This window comes from Heteronotia binoei, chromosome 5 (assembly GCF_032191835.1).
Source record: "Heteronotia binoei isolate CCM8104 ecotype False Entrance Well chromosome 5, APGP_CSIRO_Hbin_v1, whole genome shotgun sequence".
NCBI lineage: Eukaryota > Metazoa > Chordata > Lepidosauria > Squamata > Gekkonidae > Heteronotia > Heteronotia binoei.
This window is the reverse complement of record NC_083227.1, coordinates 17,158,224-17,178,645: the sequence shown is the minus strand read 5'-3', so window position 1 is coordinate 17,178,645 and position 20,422 is coordinate 17,158,224. Positions and strand designations below refer to the sequence as shown.

The 20,422-nt window shown below is 44.2% G+C and overlaps 1 protein-coding gene across 1 annotated transcript in view; it reads left to right on the top strand.

The window, feature by feature from the left end:
- Positions 1-20,422, top strand: part of LOC132571770 (uncharacterized) — a 51,055-nt gene that overhangs the window by 18,872 nt on the left and 11,761 nt on the right. The window contains exon 7 of the mRNA XM_060238562.1: positions 9,874-10,111. Within this exon, the coding sequence (XP_060094545.1) occupies positions 9,874-10,111 (238 nt within the window). The remainder of the gene's footprint in view (positions 1-9,873; positions 10,112-20,422) is intronic.

The window sequence follows — 20,422 nt, the reverse complement described above, 5'->3', positions numbered from 1 at the left end:
CTTCTGTCAGAGCTCTCTCAGCCCCACCCACCTCACAGGGTGTCTGTTGTGGGGGAGGAAGGTAAAGGAGACTGTGACCCGCTCTGAGACTCTTCGGAGTGGAGGGCGGGATATAAATCCAATATCTTCTTGTTCTATCCTTCCAGTATAACTTATATCCAGGAATCACCGTGTCCCACTGATTCTCCTCATTCCACCAAGTTTCTGAAATTCCCACAATGTCTATGTTTTCTCTCAACACTAAACATTCCAACTCACCAATTTTACTTCGAAGACTTCTAGCATTTGCGTACATACATCTATAATTTCCTAGGCAAGCTACGCCCGCCACCTTCCTCCTGCCGCCTCGAGACTCTGGCAGGCAGTCCATTCTGTTTGTCACCGTCTCAGTGGACAACTCTGTTCCATTACCTGGTAGAAAAGTATCAGCTAACCCTTCATCTCTTTGAGATGAGTCTTCCCGAACCAGAGACATTTCATCTCCTGTCGGCTTTCCCCCTAGATTTAGTTTAAAAACTGCTCTGCCACCTTTTTGATTTTAAGCACCAGCAGCCTGGTTCCATCCGGGGACAAGTGGAGACCGACTTTTTTGTACAGCTCCCGCTTGTTCCAGAAAGCATCCCAGTGCCTAACAAACTTAAACCCTTCCTCCTTACACCATCGTCTCATCCACACACTTCTAATTTGTGCCTGTCTCTCCAGCCCTGCACATGGAACAGGTAGCACTTCCGAGAAGGCTACCTTCGAGGTCCTGGCCTTAAGTCTCCCGCCTAGCAGCCTAAATTTTCCCTCCAGACAGCCACTTATTTGGAGGTCCAGACCACTTAGGATGTGATGATTTGGAGATTAATGTCTTTCATTCTGTTGGGTTTTTTTTTAAAGGCAGAGTTAGGAAAGATTTGGGTTGGATCCAAATAGATTTTTTGCTGGTAAAAAAAGGAGGGCTCTTCTTTGACCACTAGAAAATCTATATTAAGGATCATGGGATGTGTTTATTAAATGCTATGTGGATGGGGTGATAGTGAAGAAAATAATTAGGTTAGACTTAGCAAGAAAGCAGACAGGATCTAACCCTCTGCTTCTAGTTCTCACCTTAGAAAACAGGGGGGGGGGAATATATAAATTGTACTGTGACAAAGGATTTTACACTCCTCTCCTCTCAGGGACGTATGCCCAGTCTTTCAAACAGCTATGTATGATTGCTATAAATAGCGTTTTTAAAAAGAACCAAGATATTCTAATGATGGGTCTCTCAAATCATGTGAAATTTGTCCCAGAGGCACAGTGTGGGCAGCCAGCCAGGCAGAGCAGTGCCATTGGAGTGACTGGATTCATTTGTTGTGTGTCTGCAGCCAAATGCAGGAAAGGACACTCAGCCTTGGATTACTTTTGGCGAGCATTTTGGCAGTGGTATGATATCCTTAACTTGCCGATATTTACCGGTCACACTAGCCAGAGGAGTAATTTATATATTTTTAAGTTCTTTGCTTATTACATGCAATCTCTCAGGGTTTGTTTTTTTTGTCGGGGGGGATGGAAATTTGTGTGGTGATGGGTTCTATTTGGGGTAGGGGGGTAGAACATGGTTAGGGATGTAGATGTGTGGAACATGGACAGGAGCTACTTCAATATTGAGAACTTGGTTAGGTACAGGTACTGGGGGAACCCCTACAAAAATGAAATCTTTGAAGCAGCATTTACTGAAACGGGCGAAATCTCAGATTATGCACAGTTGGATAGTTGATGGTAGAGTCAAAAACCACATGGGATGGTACAACTTCAGGTGGCAGGCTGGAGGATAACATTTTTCAATACTGTGCATTAGGGGTGAGGAAGGTAAAAAGAAACTTCCCTGCCAGCAGAGACAAACACAGCAGAGGTAAAAAGGTAAAGGTAATGCCCTGTGCAAGCACCAGTCGTTTTCAACTCTGGGGTGATGTTGCTTTCACAACATTTTCACGGCAGACTCTTTTTTACGGGGTGGTTTGCCATTGCCTTCCCCAGTCATCTACACTTTCCCCCCAGCAAGCTGGGGATTCATTTGACTGACTTCGGAAGGATGGAATGCTGTGTCAACCTGGAGCCGGCTACCTGAACCAGCTTTCGCTGGGATCGAACTCAGGTTGTGAGCAGACTGCAGTACCGCAGCTTTACCACTCTGTGCCACGGGGCTCTTCTTGCCCTTCTGTACTCACTTTCTATTTGTGGGGAGTTTCTGAAGATTCAGAAAAGTGATCTTCCCTCTGCGTGCCAAAATGTCACAGTCCATTCAATAACAATTCTGCTCACTTTGAGTTTTGATATTGTTCTTAAGCGGGGCATACAGACCGGGCCTAGCATTACTTTGCACAAGTGAACTTTACTGAGAACTCAGCCTAGCAAAGTTCAACCCAAGCAAAGCAATTCTGAGACTTCTCAGTGGAAGGACTGTGCAGCTATTGCCATGAAAGCAACTGAATGTTCAATGGGTGTTCTCACCAGAAATGCATGCTAGAACAATAAGATGAATTTGGCCATTTGAACGTGGAATACACTGATGCTGGAACAGAAGGAATTTGAAATATTTGTTCCAGAAAAATGTTACATTCAAAATGAATTATGGGTGCCCGGATTCAGAACACAGTTGTGTGAGGAGTTGAGAAAGTTTAAGCCAGGGCTTTTTTTGAGCATGTACGCACAGGAACGCAGTTCCGGCTGGCTTGGTGTCAGGGGTGTGGTTTAATATGCCAATTAGTTCCTGCTGGGCTTTTTCTACAAAAAGCCCTGTGTGAAACAATGGTGACACCAGGGGTGTGACCTAATATGCAAATGAGTTCCTGCTGGGCTTTTTCTAGAAAAAAGCCCTGGTTTAACCCCTCTCTTTCTACACACTTTTGCTATGTGTGTTGATACAGCTCCTTTCTAAAAGGGCATAATCTTTTTGTGTGTCTTGGGTGGGAGTTCAATGTGGAATATCCCTAGCCAAATTGGGGCTGAGCACAGCTGCAATTTTAACAAGGGCCAGCCAGTCCACTAAGCAAACCTAGGAGAATGCCTAGGGTGCCATAATGGAGGAGGGTTAAAAATAGTTAGCCACTGGCAGCCCTTGAAGTCCAGGTTGCAGGGCAGAGAAGGAGCTGAACCAGCATTCCTCCAGTGCATGTTGACCATGCTTATTCAGAAGGAAGTCTCACTATAGCCCAAGTTAGCCTGAGCTTGTCGGAGCCTGGAAGCTAGGCAGGATTGGCCACAGTTAGTTCTGGGATGGGAGGCCACCAAGGAAAACTGGGGTTGAAATGGTGAACCAGCTGGGCTCATTTCTTGCCCGTAACACCCCACAGAAGGCGTTGCCATGAGTCTGTTGTGACTTGATGACACATTCTGTTGCCTGACAAGGGTAACCCAGGCTTGCTGGATCTTTTCAGATCTCTGAAGCTAAGTAGGGTCAGTCCTGGTTAGTATTTGGACGGGAGACCTTCAAAAAAGCCCAAGGTTGCTACACAGAGGCAAGCAGTGATAAGCCATTTCTGTTCATCTCTTGCCTTGAAAGCTCCATGAGTTGCCATAAGTCAGCTGCAATTTGATGGCACTTTACACATACACAAACCTTTTCAGAATCATAGAGCTGGAAGGGATCTCCGGGAACATCTAGCCCAACCCCCTGCACAATGCAGGAAATTCACAAATACCTCCCACACACATGCAGTGAACCTTGTTGCATGCCCAGAAGATGGTAAAAAAACCTCCAGGATCCTTGGCCAAACTGACCTGGAGAAGATTGCTTCTTGACTCCAAATCAGCAATCAGCATTCCCCTGGGTATGTAAGATTTTAGGAATAAGACTACTGATGTTTCATTCCATTTGTGTATTCATGTTGGGTTTGGGGGACATTGATGTCCCAGTTCACTTAGGGTGCCAAAACCCTTTGAACCAGCCCTGTTTTTTAAAGATTAATGGAGATCTGTGTTTGAGAGCCAGTTTGGTGTAGTGGTTAAATGTGTGGACTCTTATCTAGGAGAACCAGGTTTGATTCCCCCCTCCTCCACTTAGAGCTGCTAGAATAGCCTTGGGTCAGCCATAGCTCTTGCAGAGCTGCCTTTGAAAGGGCAGCTTCTGGGAGAGCACTCTCTCAGCCCCACCTACCTGACAGGGTGTCTGTTGAGGCAGAGGAAAATAAAGGAGATTGTGAGTTGCTCTGAGACTCTGAGATTCAGAGCGGAGGGCAGGATATAAATCCAATATCATTTTCTTCTTGATTGGTCAGTTAGAACAAACCCCCGCTGACAAGAGGCCTGAGGTATCTCAAAATATGACTGATTTCTTCTGGTGAGAAGTTTTTGTAGACTAGAACTTGGTTACTCAGATCATTCTGTGCCCCTTAGAAAAATTACTATGTGATCTGTTAGGGCTGTTCTCTGTTACAGTTTAGACTATTTCTTCCCACTCTTCTGTGTGGCCTTTGCTGTTTCCATCTTCACAAGCCAGATTATGTAGAGGGCTGGGGAGAAGGACTGAACATCAGCTCACAGATTTTTGGAGATTGATTTTTGATCAAATTCATCATTCACACACATTTTCTGTCCAAAATGGAAATCCTACTCCTTAACCAGTGGCATCCCTACATCAGTGGTTCTGCACACTTGGCACTTTTGGAAAATCTTTGTGCAGCAGCAAAGACTGTTATAGCCAAACATTGGAACGAAATTCTGCAAGATTGGCTCTTAAAAACTCAGGAGTATTGCATTATGGACAAGCTATCTGACTCCGCAAAACAGGGAGAATCAGATCCTTATACTTCCAACTTCATTTCAGTTTGGTTCTTGTTTCTCAATTATTTGGCTCCCAAGACAGAATTTCAAAGTCTTATCAAGCCATTAACGTGATATATTAATCCTTGTTTCAGTCCTGTTCAATGTATTACATGGTTTAAAACCCTCCCTTTTGCTTTTCTCCTCCTGTATAAGGTCATCCTGTTTGAATATATTAACTGTATTTCCTCCATATTTATGTTTATTGTAATTCTTTCCTCTATTTGTTCAATAAAAGTTTTCAAAAACTGGGGGGGGGGGGGAATCCCAATCAACAGCCCAGAGGTATGGCCACAAAGCATCCATATTATAGTTGTTTGTACCCTAACCTGGATGACCCAGCCTAGTCTGAGCTCATCAAATCTCAGAATCTAAACAGGATGAGCTCTGGTTGGTACCTAGATTGAAGGTCACCAAGGAAGTCCAGGAATGCTATGCAGAGGCACCAGCATGGAGGAGGAGGAAGAAGACTGCAGACGTATACCCTGCCCTTCTCTATGAATCAGAGACTCAGAGCAGCTTACAATCTATATCTTCTCCCCTCACAAAAAACACCCTGTGAGGTGGGTGTGGCTGAGAGGGCTCCCACAGCAGCTGCCCTTTCAAGGACAACTGCTGAGAGATCTATGGCTAACCCAAGGCCATTCCAGCAGCTGTAAGTTGAGGAGTGGGGAATCAAGCGCAGTTCTCCCAGATAACAGTCTGCACACTTAACCACTACACCAAACTGACTCTCAACCACATCTGAAGTCTCTTGTCTTGAAAACTCCATACATCATAAACCTTGGGGGCCATTATAATTAAAAGATGGTCCCTAAATATATATTAAAAATTAACTACAGTCCACCAAAGCTTATGACCCATAGATTTGTTAGTCTTTATGGTTCCTCAAGACTCTTATCATTTAAAAAATATTAACCTACCTACAGTGCATAGCTTTGTTATTGCACTGAAAATTATTTGGGCCCAGGATAGATGTATAGGAATTTAAAATACTTTATAAGCCCAACTGACAAACATATGCAGTCCCTGAGGGAACAAATCTATTCCCTTGGCACTGGGAACAGGATATTTTTACCATTTAAGATGTTTTAATGTCTGCATTTTATACTGTTTTTCACCAAGATTACCTGCTGTAGAGTTGCTCCGGTGACAAGAAGAGAATTTTAAATGAGTACATTCACCATGTTATTTAAATTTAATATGGATAAATGCACTGAAGCAGGTTTTATGTTGAAATTGGTTGTTTTCTTCATTAAATTCTGTATTATAGGACTTCCACTTATCTTTTCCCCTTTGGGAACAGAAGAACGAATGGGATTAAATATACAGAGCTGCCTTATACTGAATCTGTCCAGTGATTCATGCCACTCTGTATTCTGTGCTCTGATTGGCAGAGAAACTCCAGGTTACTAGTCAGTGAAAGGCCTTCCCTGCTACCTCAGATCTATTCATTGGAGATGTCAAGGGTCAAAGATCCAATTTAAAACTTCTTTACAAATGAAACAATCCCATATGTCATTCTTGCCAGTGCTGCTCTCCAGGATGTTGGAGAAAGATTCACCAGACAGATCACATGACTGCCAATGTTTCCAGTAGTCCTCTCTGTTGCCATGACAGCTCCATAGGTTCTGGGAACCAGCTGAGATGTTAGCCAAATGGCAGGTAAAGGTCAAAGAGCTTCTGTTGGTGTTGCATTGGTCAGAAGTGGGCACATTTGGAGGTTGCCCCATCTCAAAATCTTAAGTCAGGCACAGAAATGGGAAGCCTATGAGGAAAGGCTAAAACATTTGTGCCTTTTGAGCTTTAAAAAAATCACTGCAGCATGAAAGACTTATAAAATTATGTATGGCATGGAAGAAGTGGAAACTGTGAAGTCTACATCCCTCCTTGAGGACAATGCTCATGCAAGATTATTTTTCTCCCTGAGAAACTGAAACAAAATTCTTGCAAGAACATTGCCTTCCAGTTACATTTTTGTATCCCCCCTCCCTGAGGGTGCCATGGTAAAGTTTACTCCCTATCCTTTTATTAAAGCATCCAAATCATTTCATTACAATACAGCCCTATTTACTTGTGTAAAAATGCCCTCCTGAATAATTCAGTTTTGCATAATTCTGCGTATAAGTTTCTGTGTGCATGCACAAAAGCTTATACCCAGAATTAAATTTTCATAGAGGATCACAGAGTTGGAACTTGGAAGGGACCTCCTCCACCAGGGTCATCTAGTCCAACCTCCTGCACAATGTAGGAAATTCAGAAATACCTCCCTAACACATATCCCCAGGAACATCTGCTCCATAATCAGAAGATGGAAGGGGGGGGGAGGAAACCCAGGACCCCTGGCAAGGTGTTTTTGGTTCCCACACACACACACTTCTTCTGGACGTGGAGCCGATATCACAGGTTGTATGGGGGAAGTATTTGTGAATTTCCTACACTGTACAGGGGGTTGGACGAGACGACCCTGCGGGTCCTTTCCAACTCTTATGAGTCTCTATGAAAGTTAAATTCTTGGTGTAAGCTTTCATGCGCATGCACACGAATGCTTATACCCAGAAATGCAAAACTGAATGATTCAAAATAACGGAATTATGCAAAACTAATTTAAACGTTGTTGGTCTTAAAGGTGCCGCTGGCCTCAAACTTTGTTCTGCTGCTTCAGACCAAGGCAGCTCCCCACCCGAATCAGTTTAGCATAGTTCGCAAAATGCCAGGAGAATTGGGAACCGTTCTGACTTCCTCAAGCAGGCCATTCTAGAACAAAAAAAATGCCCGTGTGAGGGCAGTTAGATAAGCTTCTCTGTGGGCTAAAGCAGACAATAGCCATAAGAATAACATCCCACAAAAACCCTGTTTTCTTCTAGGACGCTCCCCGTTTATAGTTTCCTCTCAACAATGAGCAAGCCCCTTTCTTATGGAAGTCTTGCCCCGATCACGTGTCGGGGAGTGCAACGAATCGCACTGTTCTTCCGTACACGTGTCCCCGCCCCCCGCAACCGAATCTATGGCGGGGGTTTTGTCCCTTGATGTGCAGCATCAGTCCTGCAAGTAAGGGAGGGGGGCTCCCGATGGGAGGAGAGATTTTGGATTTTGCCTTCTTTGCTAGACTGGCCAAGGGAGCTGCTGCAGCTGAAGCCCAGCCTAGCTGGAGCGGGGACGGAGGGGGGGTCGGTTTGGCTCCCTTTTGCTTGCCTTTGGGCCAGAAGCTTTAGCGGGGATTGCTGGGGTGCAGGGCCTTGGCTGAGGACTTTGGGTGGGAAAGTTTAAAGAGCGGTGGGCTGGGGGATTGGGAGTTGCTCCACACATGATTTGTGCTGTGATTGGGATAGGATTGGCAACCTCCAGGTAGGACCTGGAGGTGCTCTCGAATAACCATGGATCTCCATCTCCAGACTACAGAGATTCGTTCCCCTGTAGAAAAGGGCTACTTCAGAGGGTGGATTCTATGGCATCATATCTGGCTTGACCCGGTCCCCAAACCCCGCTTTCCACAGACTCCACCCCCAGATCTCCCAACCTGGAGTTGACAACCCTAGCAAAGGGACAAGGTCTTCAGAAGTGCAGAGAGCCACTTTGGTGCAGTGGTTACGAGCAGTTGACTCTAATCTGGAGAACTGGGTTCAATTCTTCAGTGTTCCACATAAAGCGAATTGGGTGACCTTGGGCCAGTCACAGTTCTCTCAGAGCTCTCTCAGCCCCTAAAAACAAGCCTAGCTCACCACTATCATAATGCTAAGAGCTAGAACTTGCAGCTGCCAGACAGTTTCAGGATCTCCAGGCTATTCTACACATAATGCCATACAATAATTTTTGTGCCCTGAGAAACACCAGGGGGTGAGAGGTGGGTAACAGTTAAGATTAGGGGAGGGACGGTGGCCAGTGGTAGAGCATCTGCTTGGGAAGCAGAAGGTCCCAGGTTCAATCCCTGGCATCTCCAAAAAAGGGTCCAGGCAAATAGGTGTGAAAAACCTCAGCTTGAGACCCTGGAGAGCCGCTGCCAGTCTGAGAAGACAATACTGACTTTGATGGACCAAAGGTCTGATTCAGTATAAGGCAGCTTCATATGTTCATATGTTTTGACAACTGCTTGGAGGAAGGTCTGAGTTTACTCTTATTGGGTCAAGCATTCCTTCTCCAACTGACTTACCTTGCAGGGTGGTTGATTGGTTAAGATTAGGGGGAAGCTTGGAGCTCTTGGAAGATGGATGGGATACACATTGCTAACTCTGAGTTGGGAAATCTCTGAGGAAAGGAAGGACCTCAGTGAGATATAATACCCTCTAAAACAGCCATTTTCTACAGAGGAACTCATCTCTGTAGTCTGGAGATAAATTTTAATTCTGAGGGATCTCCAGACCCCACCTGGAGGTTGGCAAACCTAGTAGAGATCCTGCGGGATGAGAGCAACTGTCTGGTGTCAGGGATAATAGAGGGCAGTGGTCCTTAATCTTTAATCCCCTGCTGTCCACCAGCTGTAAAATGTAGTTTTAAGAAACACCACCCTCTCCCAGTTGAAAGCAAAATATGAGCATATCCCAGTAGAATTCCAGGCTGTACTGGTGGACCATTCCCAAGGTTTTGAGAAATTAATTTTCCTACTTTAGCAAATGGTGGGGGTGTCCAAACTAGTTCTCACCCCAAGTATTTTGTATTTTGCATTTCACCTTTCCGTTCCTCTTTGATTCCCGAACAGATTAAATAAACCAAGTTCCAGAATTTATATATGTAAAATGAGCAACAAATGTTTCCAGTCATATAACTGGTTAAACGGTATGGATGTCTTTCCATCTTTCCAATGCATTTGGACATTTGTGTCCATGGATATGCAAAGGGTTGGCGATATTTTGAATGAATATGAAGGAAAAAGGAAATACTACTTTACACATAGAATGATTTGAATGTGGAATTCATTGCTAGAGATCAGAGGAAACTGGACTAGCCTGGACTATCCACAAGCCCAAAAAGGCATCATTGAGGAGATCTAGAGCACTGCTTTTTTTTTGCAGAGCAGGCATTCCACATAAGGCTAAAGTCAGAAAGTTGAGGAAGCAACCAGATTAAGTTCTGCTTTCTTTGTCATAGGAGGCTTTCAGCAGGTGCTAGACGTCAAAGCAAAGCTGGCTGTGAACTCCCATTCCCTTTTCCCACGTGAAGGATCATGCTCTGCACAAACATATAAAAACTCCCAAATAGATTTATTTGTTGATAGCAAATGCTTCTTCTGGGGTGCTGTTTCCTTTGAGGAGGTGGCTGTGTATTTCACTGAGGACGAGTGGGCTCTGCTGGATCCTGTCCGAAAAGCTCTTTACAAGGAAGTCACGTTGGAGAATTTTTGGAATGTAGCCTCTCTAGGTAAGCAAGTCATTGGCTCGTGTGTGGGTGGTCCATGTTCATTTTATGAGCATCCTAAGAATTCTCTGGTAGAGATCTGTATCCACTCCTCATTACTCCTCCCCGCATTTCATTTTTTTCAAATGCCCTGAAGGATGAATGCTTTTTTTTAAAAGCTAGACAGTATGTGATGTGGACATAGCCTCAAGAGATATGACTAGTCAGTTTGTGTTGTTTTTCCTCCCAGAAGGATCTTGGACTTCCAAACCTGACCTCATTCCTGGCTGGAGAAAGTGGATAAGATGTCTGTCTGGGGTTCCAAGGAAGTCATGCACTCAAAAGGTACTTCTTTAAATGTGTAGACTGAGGGAGGGCATAATAGTTGTGCTTTGACCTTCATTCTACCCAGAATATATTGATTGTTCTGCCTCTGGGGTTTCCAGTCATCCTGGAAAATGTTAGGAACCTGGATCCTGAGTAGTTTCGTGAGTGTCCTGAGAAATCTTTGGTAGAGATCCCTACTCATTCCTTATCTCTGTCCCCCCTCCTCAGATTTCACTTCAGATCCCTGGAAAATGAATTAGTCTTTACACTGCAAATTGCCCTAGTTGATCCTCCAGCAGCTTTTGATAACATTGATCCTTGGCTCCTGAGTTGCCTGAAGGAAAGGCAACAAATATTTTAAATATCATGGAGTCCTACCAAATCCTTTCAGGATTGGAAGTGGGAAGCATTGTTCTGCTGTGTTTATTGTCCTTCTTTGAAGGTATGTCTCAGAAAATGATGCTGCTTCAGCCCTTAGGCCTCTGGTTTCCCATGAGGTTCCCTTATGCTACTCAGTATCTGCTAGGTGAAGCCATCTGGAGATTTGATTGGGTTGTCACCAGTATACAAATAACATTTGGTTCTGTCTCACATTTCCAACTGATCCTGGGAGGCTGTAGGATCTATGAACTGGTTCCAGGAGACAGTTTGAATTTGGAAGAGGGCTAAGAAAATGCTAAGAAACTGAAGTTTAATCCTGACAAGACAGAAGTGTTGGGGTGTGTGGAAGGACTAGTCAGGTTTTGAGGTGTTTTCTGCTTTGGGTGGGGCTGCTCTCCCCTCAGAGGAGCCGGTCTGTAGTTTGGGGGTGCTGCTGGACCAAGCCTGCTACTTGATTAATGGTTGATGGCATTTTGTCCTTTCACTAGCTTTGACTGGTTAACCAATCCTGTCTAACCTATTTAAAGACTTTCCCCCTAGCCAGTCAGGCTTGGGGTATCCAGTTAAAGTTTCCCTCCAAGCCTACTTTTGATTATTGATTTCAGAAGTCTAGATCAAAGGTTTTTATGCCTCACAGGTGGAACCACTGTAATCTAAAATGGCTCATAAACAGCTTAACAAAATAGTGAAATTGTCTGAACTATTGTTTCCTTTCCCATTGATCTCCACATAACCAACCTCTTTCTTCCCAGACTGTAACTAGGATCTAATTTCCTGATTCAAAACTGTTAAGCCAGTGTTATTCTAGAATGACAGCTATCCTTTTCTAGTGAAATGCTTGTAGTGTGGAAAAAGCTTTAGGTTGAGCCCAGGCCTTACTTCTCACCAAAGGAGCCACACTGGGGGGAGAAACCCTATACATGTTTGGAGTGTGGGAAGAGCTTCACTTACAGGACAGGCCTTACTTCTTATAAAATGGTTCACACTGAGGAGAAACATTATAAATGCTCAGAATGTGAAAAGAACTTCAGTCGAAAGATAGACCTTACGTGCCACCAAAGGATTCACACTGGGGAGAAACCATATTAAATGCTTGGAGTGTGGAAAGTACTTCAGTCAGAGCACAAGCCTATCGGTAGATCATAGGATTCACACAGGGGAGAAACAATACAAGTGTCTGAAGTGTGGGAACAGCTTCAGTAGGAGAAAAAAATCTTACTTCCCACCAAAGAGTGCACACAAAGGAGAAATCCTATAAATGTATGTAAGTGTAAAAAGTGCTTTAATAGGAGAGCAAACTTTGTTTCCCACCAAAGGATTCACACTGGGAAAAAACATGTCAATGAAGCTTCTCCCAATCTCAGAGAAGACGGATCTGACACTCCTATATCAGAATAGCCTTATAGTTGTCTAATTTTAAGAAATATTTGTACCTCATTAGATGTTGGGGAACTTTCAGCCTCCCCGGCTGAGATCAGATGCAGTGCTGGGAGTCGATATAAACTTACACAGAGGCAACTCTTGTTATTTTTAATTTTTTAAAAATTGTTAATTGCCTGTATTTTAAACCCTGTAAGCTACCCTGAGCCCGCTTTATGGGGAAGGCAGGGTATAAATAAATCAAATAAATAATGCAAAAGTTGGGGGGGAGGTATTTGAAATTGCAAAGGAGAGCCCACAAACATCAGGAGACTGAAGGAGGGTCATTCTGAACAAAACATATGACAATCTTATATAACCTGTAAGTAGAATACAGTTTTTGGGATGGGGACGGGACATGTTATGACATAGAATCATAACATTAATCAAAACAAATGAATACGACAATGACTGCTATTTCATCGTTGCAGTTTCCTGGTTTTGCCTTATGCAGACACTATTTTGTGCAGAATAAGCTGGGCAACACAGAGAAGTCCCTGTGCTGGTCTCCTTTCACACAGTTAAAGAATACAAAATCTTATGCTGAATAATTCTAATGCTTTAAATGTCAAAGCACAAATGCAGACAAAAGCATCTAGAATTAAGTTCACCTTCATCCAGTCTGGCCTTCTTTTCCCTTCTTTGATTTTTTTTTAAACAATCACATTCTAAATTGCTACTTCTGAGGCCTCTCTGGCGGACTCAGCCTCATTGACATTTGAGGAGGCGGCTGAGAGGTGATCTGATCACCATCTTCAAGTACTTGAAGGGCTGTCATATAGAGGATGGTGTGGAATTGTTTTCTGCGGCCCCAGAAGGTAGGACCAGAACCAATCGGTTGAAATTAAATCAAAAGAGTTTCCGGCTCAACATAAGGAAGAACTTCCTGACCTTTAGAGCGATTCCTCAGTGGAACAGGCTTTCTCTGGAGGTGGTGGACTCTCCTTCCTTGGAGGTTTTTAAACAGAGGCGAGATGGCCATCTGACAGCAATGAATATCCTGTGAATTTAGGGGGAGGTATTTGTGAGTTTCTTGCATTGTGCAGGGTGTTGGACTAGATGACCCTGGAGGTCCCTTCCAACTCTGATTCTATGATACACCAATTTTCTTCCCATCATAGCTATGCATTTGAAGCAGCATAAGGTGCATAGATATATAACAACAAACACTATCAGCCCTATAAAAATAATTGTACTATTGGTTTGAGCCATCCTCCCAGAGATCCAAAGGCATGAGTTAACCGCCCCCCCCCCCCCCAGACAGATCAAATCCCCCTAGCAACCCATCCTTGGAGTGTGCTGTGTCTGAGTGGTCATTTTGCATGATGTGTTGATCAAATATCTCAGAATATAAATCATTAATAAAACATTTTTGGCCACTCAAGGTACACGTTCCCCCCTTTGAGGCTAGGATAATGTCATGTGCCAGGTGATTTTGGAGAGCCAGCTGTCTAATGTTGTTCCTGGGACAATGACGTAAGGCTCAGTCCAGTTCCATTCTCCATGATTTCTAGGATCCCCTGGAGGATTGGCCCAGCACAAGTGATCAATAGTATTCAGGCTCTAGTCCAGGGGTGTCAAACATGTGGTCTGGGGCGCGAATCAGGACCCTGGAGGGCTCTTATCAGGCCCCCGAGCAACTGGCTGTCATCTGCTTCCTTCTCCCTCTTTCTTGCTTCCTTCTGCATCACAGCTTGCTTTGCAAGGCTTGTTCAATTGCACAGGAACTACAGAGCAAAATGTCTATTTTCTCCATTGGCTGAGGCTCCTCCCTTGGGGATGAAGGGGGAGGGAGAGCTTACTTTGCCAGGCTCACACAGCAGAGCTACTGAGCCAAGCCTATCTTCCTGCTGCTGGCTGAGGCTCCTGCCCCTCCTGGTCCCCTGGGGAAGGAAGGAAAAAGCTCTTCCTTTGCCCAGTTCCTTGGATCCCATGTAAGAGATACAAAGAAAGCACCAGTGGTAATGTTTTAAGGGTTTAAAAAACAAAACATTTAATTGTGTTTGTCTGTGTCTTTTATAAAGTTTATATCTTTGCTACCTAATTTATCTAAAATCCGGCCCTCATAAGAAATGAGTTTGACACCCCTGCAATAGGTGGTGTTTACCCTGCTTTCCAGAATGCTTTTGAAAAAGTTCCTCATCAAAGGCTCCTAAGTAAGTTCAATAGCCAAGGGATAAAAGGTCAAGTCCTCTTGTAGATCAAAAACTGGCTAATTAATAAGAAAAAGAGAGTGAGTGTGAATGGGCAATTTTCACAGTGGAGGGTGGTAAGCAGTGGGGTACCGCAGGGCTCAGTACTGGGTTTGAAGCTTTTTAACTTGTTCATTAAAGATTTGGAGTTGGGAGTAAGCAGTGAAGTGGTTAAGTTTGAGGATGACACTAAATTGTTCAGGGTTGTGAACCAGGGAGGAGTGTGAAGCACTCCAAAGGGATCTGTCAAGGCTGGGTGAGTGGGCATCAACGTGGCAAATGAGGTTCAACAAGGCCAAGTGCAGAGTAATGCACACTGAGGCCAAAAATCCTAACTATAAATACACGTTGATGGGGTCCAAACTGCCGGATACCGACCAAGAGAGAGATCTTGGAGTTATGGTAGATAACTCACTGAAAATGTCGAGACCGTGTGTGACTGCAGTAAAAAATGGTCAATGCAATGCTGGGGAGTATTAGGAAGGAACTGAAGACAAATTGGCCAGTATCATAATGCCTCTGTATAAATCAATGGTGCTGCCTTATTTGGAATACTGTATACAATTCTGGTCACCACACCTAAAAAAAAAATTATAGCATTGGAAAAAGTGCAGAAAAGGGCAACTAGAATGATTAAAGGGTTGGAACCCTTTCCCTATGAAGAAAAGTTAAAGCGCTTGGAGCTCTTTAGCTTGGAGAAATGATAATTGAGGAGTGACATGATAGAGATTTACAAGATTATGCATGAGAGAGAAGGTAGAGAAAGAATTACTTTTCTCTCAATACAAGAACTTGTGGACACTCAATGAAATTGTTGAGCAGTTGGGTTAGAATGGATAAAAGTACTTCTTCATCCAAAGGATGATTAATACATGGAATTCACTGCCACAGGAGGTGGTGGCAGCTGCAAGGATAGATGGCTTCAGGAGGGGATTGGATAAACATGGAGCAGAGGTCCATCAGTGGCTATTAGCCATAAGGTATAGATGGAATTCTCTGTCTGAGGCAAGTGGTGCTCTGTATCCTTGGTGCTTGGTGGGGGGGGCAACAGTGGGAGGGTTTCTAGTGTCCTGTCCCCACTAGTGGACCTCCTGATGGCACCTGGTTTTTTGGCCACTGTGTGGCAGAGTGCTGAACTGGATGGCCATTGGCCTGATCCAACATGGCTTCTCTTATGTTTCTCATGTTCTTAACTGGGAATGCTGCTTTTCCCCAGTGATAACTGCACAAAAGACCACACACGTTTGTACGTACAGAAATCCTGCTGCAGGTACATAAATCTGGCTGAATATGTAGCTATTTGGGGTGGACCAGCAGATGCAAACCTGCTTCTAACCATGCACAGTGTTATGCGGCTTGAACATCTGCCCATCTAGACAGCATGGGTAAAGCAGGCAGAGAGCCAATCTGTTAATGAACAAGACTGGAACTTGTTCTGTCCTCTGTAGATACAGCTTTAGAACTCAGAGCCTGAAAGAGCAAGCTTTCTTAAGGTTAGTACAGTGATCCTCAGTGTGGCACCTGCGGGACCAATGGTGGCCACTGTGGGTATTTTGGCTGGCCTCCATTTGCTTCTTCCCTAAAACATTTCTTTCCTAAGCAGACAGACATTCCTGGCTCCCGCCCCTCCCCCCCGCACTTCACTGGATTGGGAGGTGCTTCAGAAGACATACGGAACACAAAAATCTTGAACAAATTCAGTTTCTTCATTGTCAACCTTAAAGTTGTGCAGTTCTCTAATTACTTCTGTCTTCGTGATGTTCAGCTGTAACCCTGCTTTGGCACCTTCTGCTTTAACTGGTTTCAAGTCTTCAATACTTTGGCAGTAACGTGGTATCATCTGCATATCTCAAACTCTCAATGTAGCTTCTGCCAATTTTCACTCCACCATCATTGAAATCTAATCTAGTTTTTCTGGTGATATGTTCTGCACAGAGACTGAAGAGACAGCGAGATGAAATACATCTTTGTCTGACCCTTTTACCTATTGAAAACAATTCCTAACAGTAGCCTCTTGTCCAGAGTACAGGTAGGCATCAAAACCATCAGATGCAGCTGTGTACTCATTTCCTTTAAAACCAACTACAGCTTTTCATTATCCCCACAGTCAAAAACTTTGCTGTAATATATGAAACACAAACTGGTTTCTTCTGAAATTCTCTGGTGTGCACCTACGGTTGCTGATCCCCAGATGGGTTAAACACATAGAATCAAAGCTGTGCAAATAAAATTTAAGTATTCATCACACCATTTAGTTATATAACCTTTTTCTTCTTTCAGACACTTCTGCCCTTATAAGTTTTTTCAGAATCCTTCACAGTCCATTTCATAACACAAAATCAAAGAAATCCATTCTTGGATGCCAAATTTCACTGTAAGATACCAACACTTGCTGTCCAGTGTGACTTTTACTCGCAGGAAGTACCATGTATTCAAATTCCTTTTCTTTCAGGCAGCAGTCCGCTTATCCACCAGGTGCAGCAACACGATTCCGGCTATTCCCGTGTTTCATTTATACTTCAACAGGCTGCATATTTATGCTAGGAACTAACAGTATCACAAATTAATAATTATACCAACACATAATTCAAAAAACCAAAATAATACACATAACAAACATCACATTTACGAAGTCTCAGATCCCCAGATGGGGGCAGGAGATTCCTCAGTTAGGAGGCCCCCCCCGCCCGCTTCAGGGTCATCAGAAAGCAGGGGGGGGGAAGGAAAATGTCTACTGGGCACTCAATTATTCCCTATGGAGACCGATTCCCATAGGGCAGGGCTTTTTTGAGCAGGAACACACAGGAATGCAGTTCTGGCTGGCTTAGCATCAGGGGGTGTGGCCTAATATGCAAACAAGTTCCCGCTGGGCTTTTTCCACAAAAAGCCCGGTGTGAAACAATGGTGGTCAGGGGGTGTGGCCCAATATAATAATAATAATCTCTCTCGGCTTGGCTTCGCGAACGAAGATTTAAGAAGGGTGCAATAGTCCACGTTTGCTGCAGGCTCGCTGGTGGCTGACAAGACCAATGTGGGACAGGCAGGTCCGGCCACAGCGGCTGCAGGGAAAGGTCTGATTTAGGGTTGGTGCTGTAGCAGTGCGATTCTTCCTCAATCTCCTTTTGTCCTCAAGACCAGCTATGCGTGCGTTCTCAATAATAATAAGAGAATAATAATAATGAGAATAATAATAATAATAACAACTTTATTTTTATATCCCGCCCTCCCCCGCCGAAGCGGGCTCAGGGCGGCTAACAGACATGGGGATCCCATGATTCATAAAACAATGTAAACAATTTAAATATATCAATTGCATAATAGATTTTTAAAATAGATAAAATGTATAAAATGGGTGCTAAATACTGTAATCATATGCAATATGCAAATAAGTTCCTGCTGGGCTTTTTCTACAACCCCCCTGCTATAGGGTATAATGGAGAATTGATCTGCAGGTATCTGGGGCTCGGGGGGGGGGCTGTTTTTTGAGGTAGAGGCACCAAATTTTCAGCATAGTATCCAGTGCCTCTCCCCAAAATACCCTCCAAGTTTCAAAAGGATTGGACCAGGGGGTTCAAGTCTATGAGCCCCCCCAAAAGATGCCCCTATCCTTCATTATTTCCAGCGGAGGGAAGGCATTTAAAAGGTGTGTGGTCTCTTTAAATGTAATGGCTAGAACTTCCTTTGCAGTTCAATTATGCTTGTTGCAACCTTGTTCTTGGCTGCACCCCCAAAATCTCTTGGCTCCACTCCACAAAGTCCCCAGATATTTCTTGAATTTGATTTGGCAACCCTATAAGCACCAGTTACCAACGTAAGTTTGCAATTTACTACCCTCCTACAAACGACTCCTGAGTATGTGAGTGGACTTCCCTGGAGGAGGTGTGGGGTAGGGGATGCACGAGGGTCCTCCAGACATCCATGTGCTCTAGCTGCAACTGGATAGGGCTCGCTTTGCCAGGCTGTGCTTTCAGTCACATGATTGGAAACAGACAACAAAGGGACTCGGTTGGAGGAAAGAATACAGGCGATGCTGAGGTCCTCTGGATCCTTGCATGTTAAAAAGCCAGGTTTTTTTAGGTAGGTCGCCTTGCATTTGACAATGCTGTGTAATCATTCCGTTGCATTCATTATAAGACTCATGTGTTTCAAGGGTGTCTATTCTTTTCTCCTCTCCGTGCCCCAGAGTAGTAAAGCTGCAGTATTGCAGTCCGAGCTCTCTGCTCAAGGGCTGAATTCGATCCCGCTGGAAGCTGGGTTCACGTAGCCGGCTCAAGGTTGATTCAGCTTCCATCCTTCCGAAGTCGGTAAAATGATTACCCAGCTGGCTGGGGGTGAAGTGTAGATGACTGGGGAAGGCAATTGCAAACCACCCCGTAAAAAGTCACCCCAGAGTCGGAAACGACTGGTGCTTGCACCTTTTTATTCTTTTTTTCTTCCCTCCTCTGGCTCTCCCCCCCCAAAAAGTTAATGCATGATCCCGTGTAACTAAATACTCCGAGAAAATAAGTATTTCCTATTTTGGATTTAATGCACTCAGAGTGCAAACCGTTTTTCGACATTTTTGCAAATGAGTAAGCGGGTGGAAGGAGGTCTTTGGAAGCTGCAGGAAGGAGTCAGAGGAGGAGGAAGCCCGGAGGGGTCACTTCGGCCGGAGGACGAGCTGCAAATGCGCGGTGAGAGAGGCGGAAGAGAGATGGTAGCCTCTGGGCTTACAAAATATACCCCAGCCTAATACACCCATACCGTGTGATCTTGCAGCAGGGTTAGCCCACACTGGAGCTGCTAAACTTTGCTAATGCTTAATCGACTTGTGGAACTTGCTGCTACTGGATGTAGTATCTGCATTCTTAGGTGGGCTTTAAAAAGGGATCAAGTGCCTTCACAGTGGACGGCTGTCTCATTAGCTCTTCACAATGGCGGCTAAAGAGAGCCTCCACGTTTAGAGGCAGGGCACGGATGAATGCTACTTGGAGAGGAGTTCTTGTGAGCCTTCCAGGTCACCTGGTGGTGCCATAGGGAGGAGATGCTAGATCAGTTCTGTCCTTGGTCTGATCTAGCAGGGCTTTTGTTTTGTTAACCATAATGATTTTATAGCTTTTCATTCTTCCATTGAGAAACTGAAGATGGCTGGCATCTGGGAAGGGGTGAGGTGTCCCTTAGGCAGTTAGGGGAAGCTTCACTCCAGGCCCTGACCAGTCTTTGACTTGCAAGGGTGCTGGATCATTATTATTATTGTCATTATTTACAGAATTAATACCCCACCTTTCTGCCCTCGTGTGTTCACTTACTAAAACCTGGTCTATATAGAAAAAGAAGAATGCTAATACATGCTAATAAACTGACAGCATTGGGCACTTTAAGGGGAAAAGTGCTGATGCACTGTTATGTAACTCCTACTATACCTGCTAATGAAATGCATGTGAGAAGCATGTGCAGCTAGTTAAGAAATAAGCAATGTGATTGGCTAGCTGCACCATATCAACAGAGAGCCTAACTCTTAGTCCTGTGTGGGTTGATGAGGAAGGAGGACGTGCAGAGGAGTGGAGAGCTATTTTGATCAGAGGCTGTTACTCTGTCGGACTGATTGATGATGATGATGACTTGGTATGTGTAAGACTACTCTCTTGGACTGTGACTTTGTACTGCTAACTTGGATGGACTGAACTTACTGTATATTGACCATTTGGACTGCCTATTACTACTCTATTGCCTAATCCCAAAATATAACTGTTTCAACTGGCTTGCTGAAGTTTTTGTCTTCATAGAACTTTTACTGGGGGCTGCATTTATCAGGGCACTCATACCTGCAGAACTTCCACGCACATTGACATAAACTAATAAATTATAGTACATAATAATTGGGGGAGGGGAGGGTCCCTTGCTTGACTATTGCACTGAAAATAGCCAGTCTAGTAATATATTAAAGACAAGGTTTTTTTCCAGTATTTGTAGGAGTAACATTTTGCTAATCTTTAAGGTTCCAT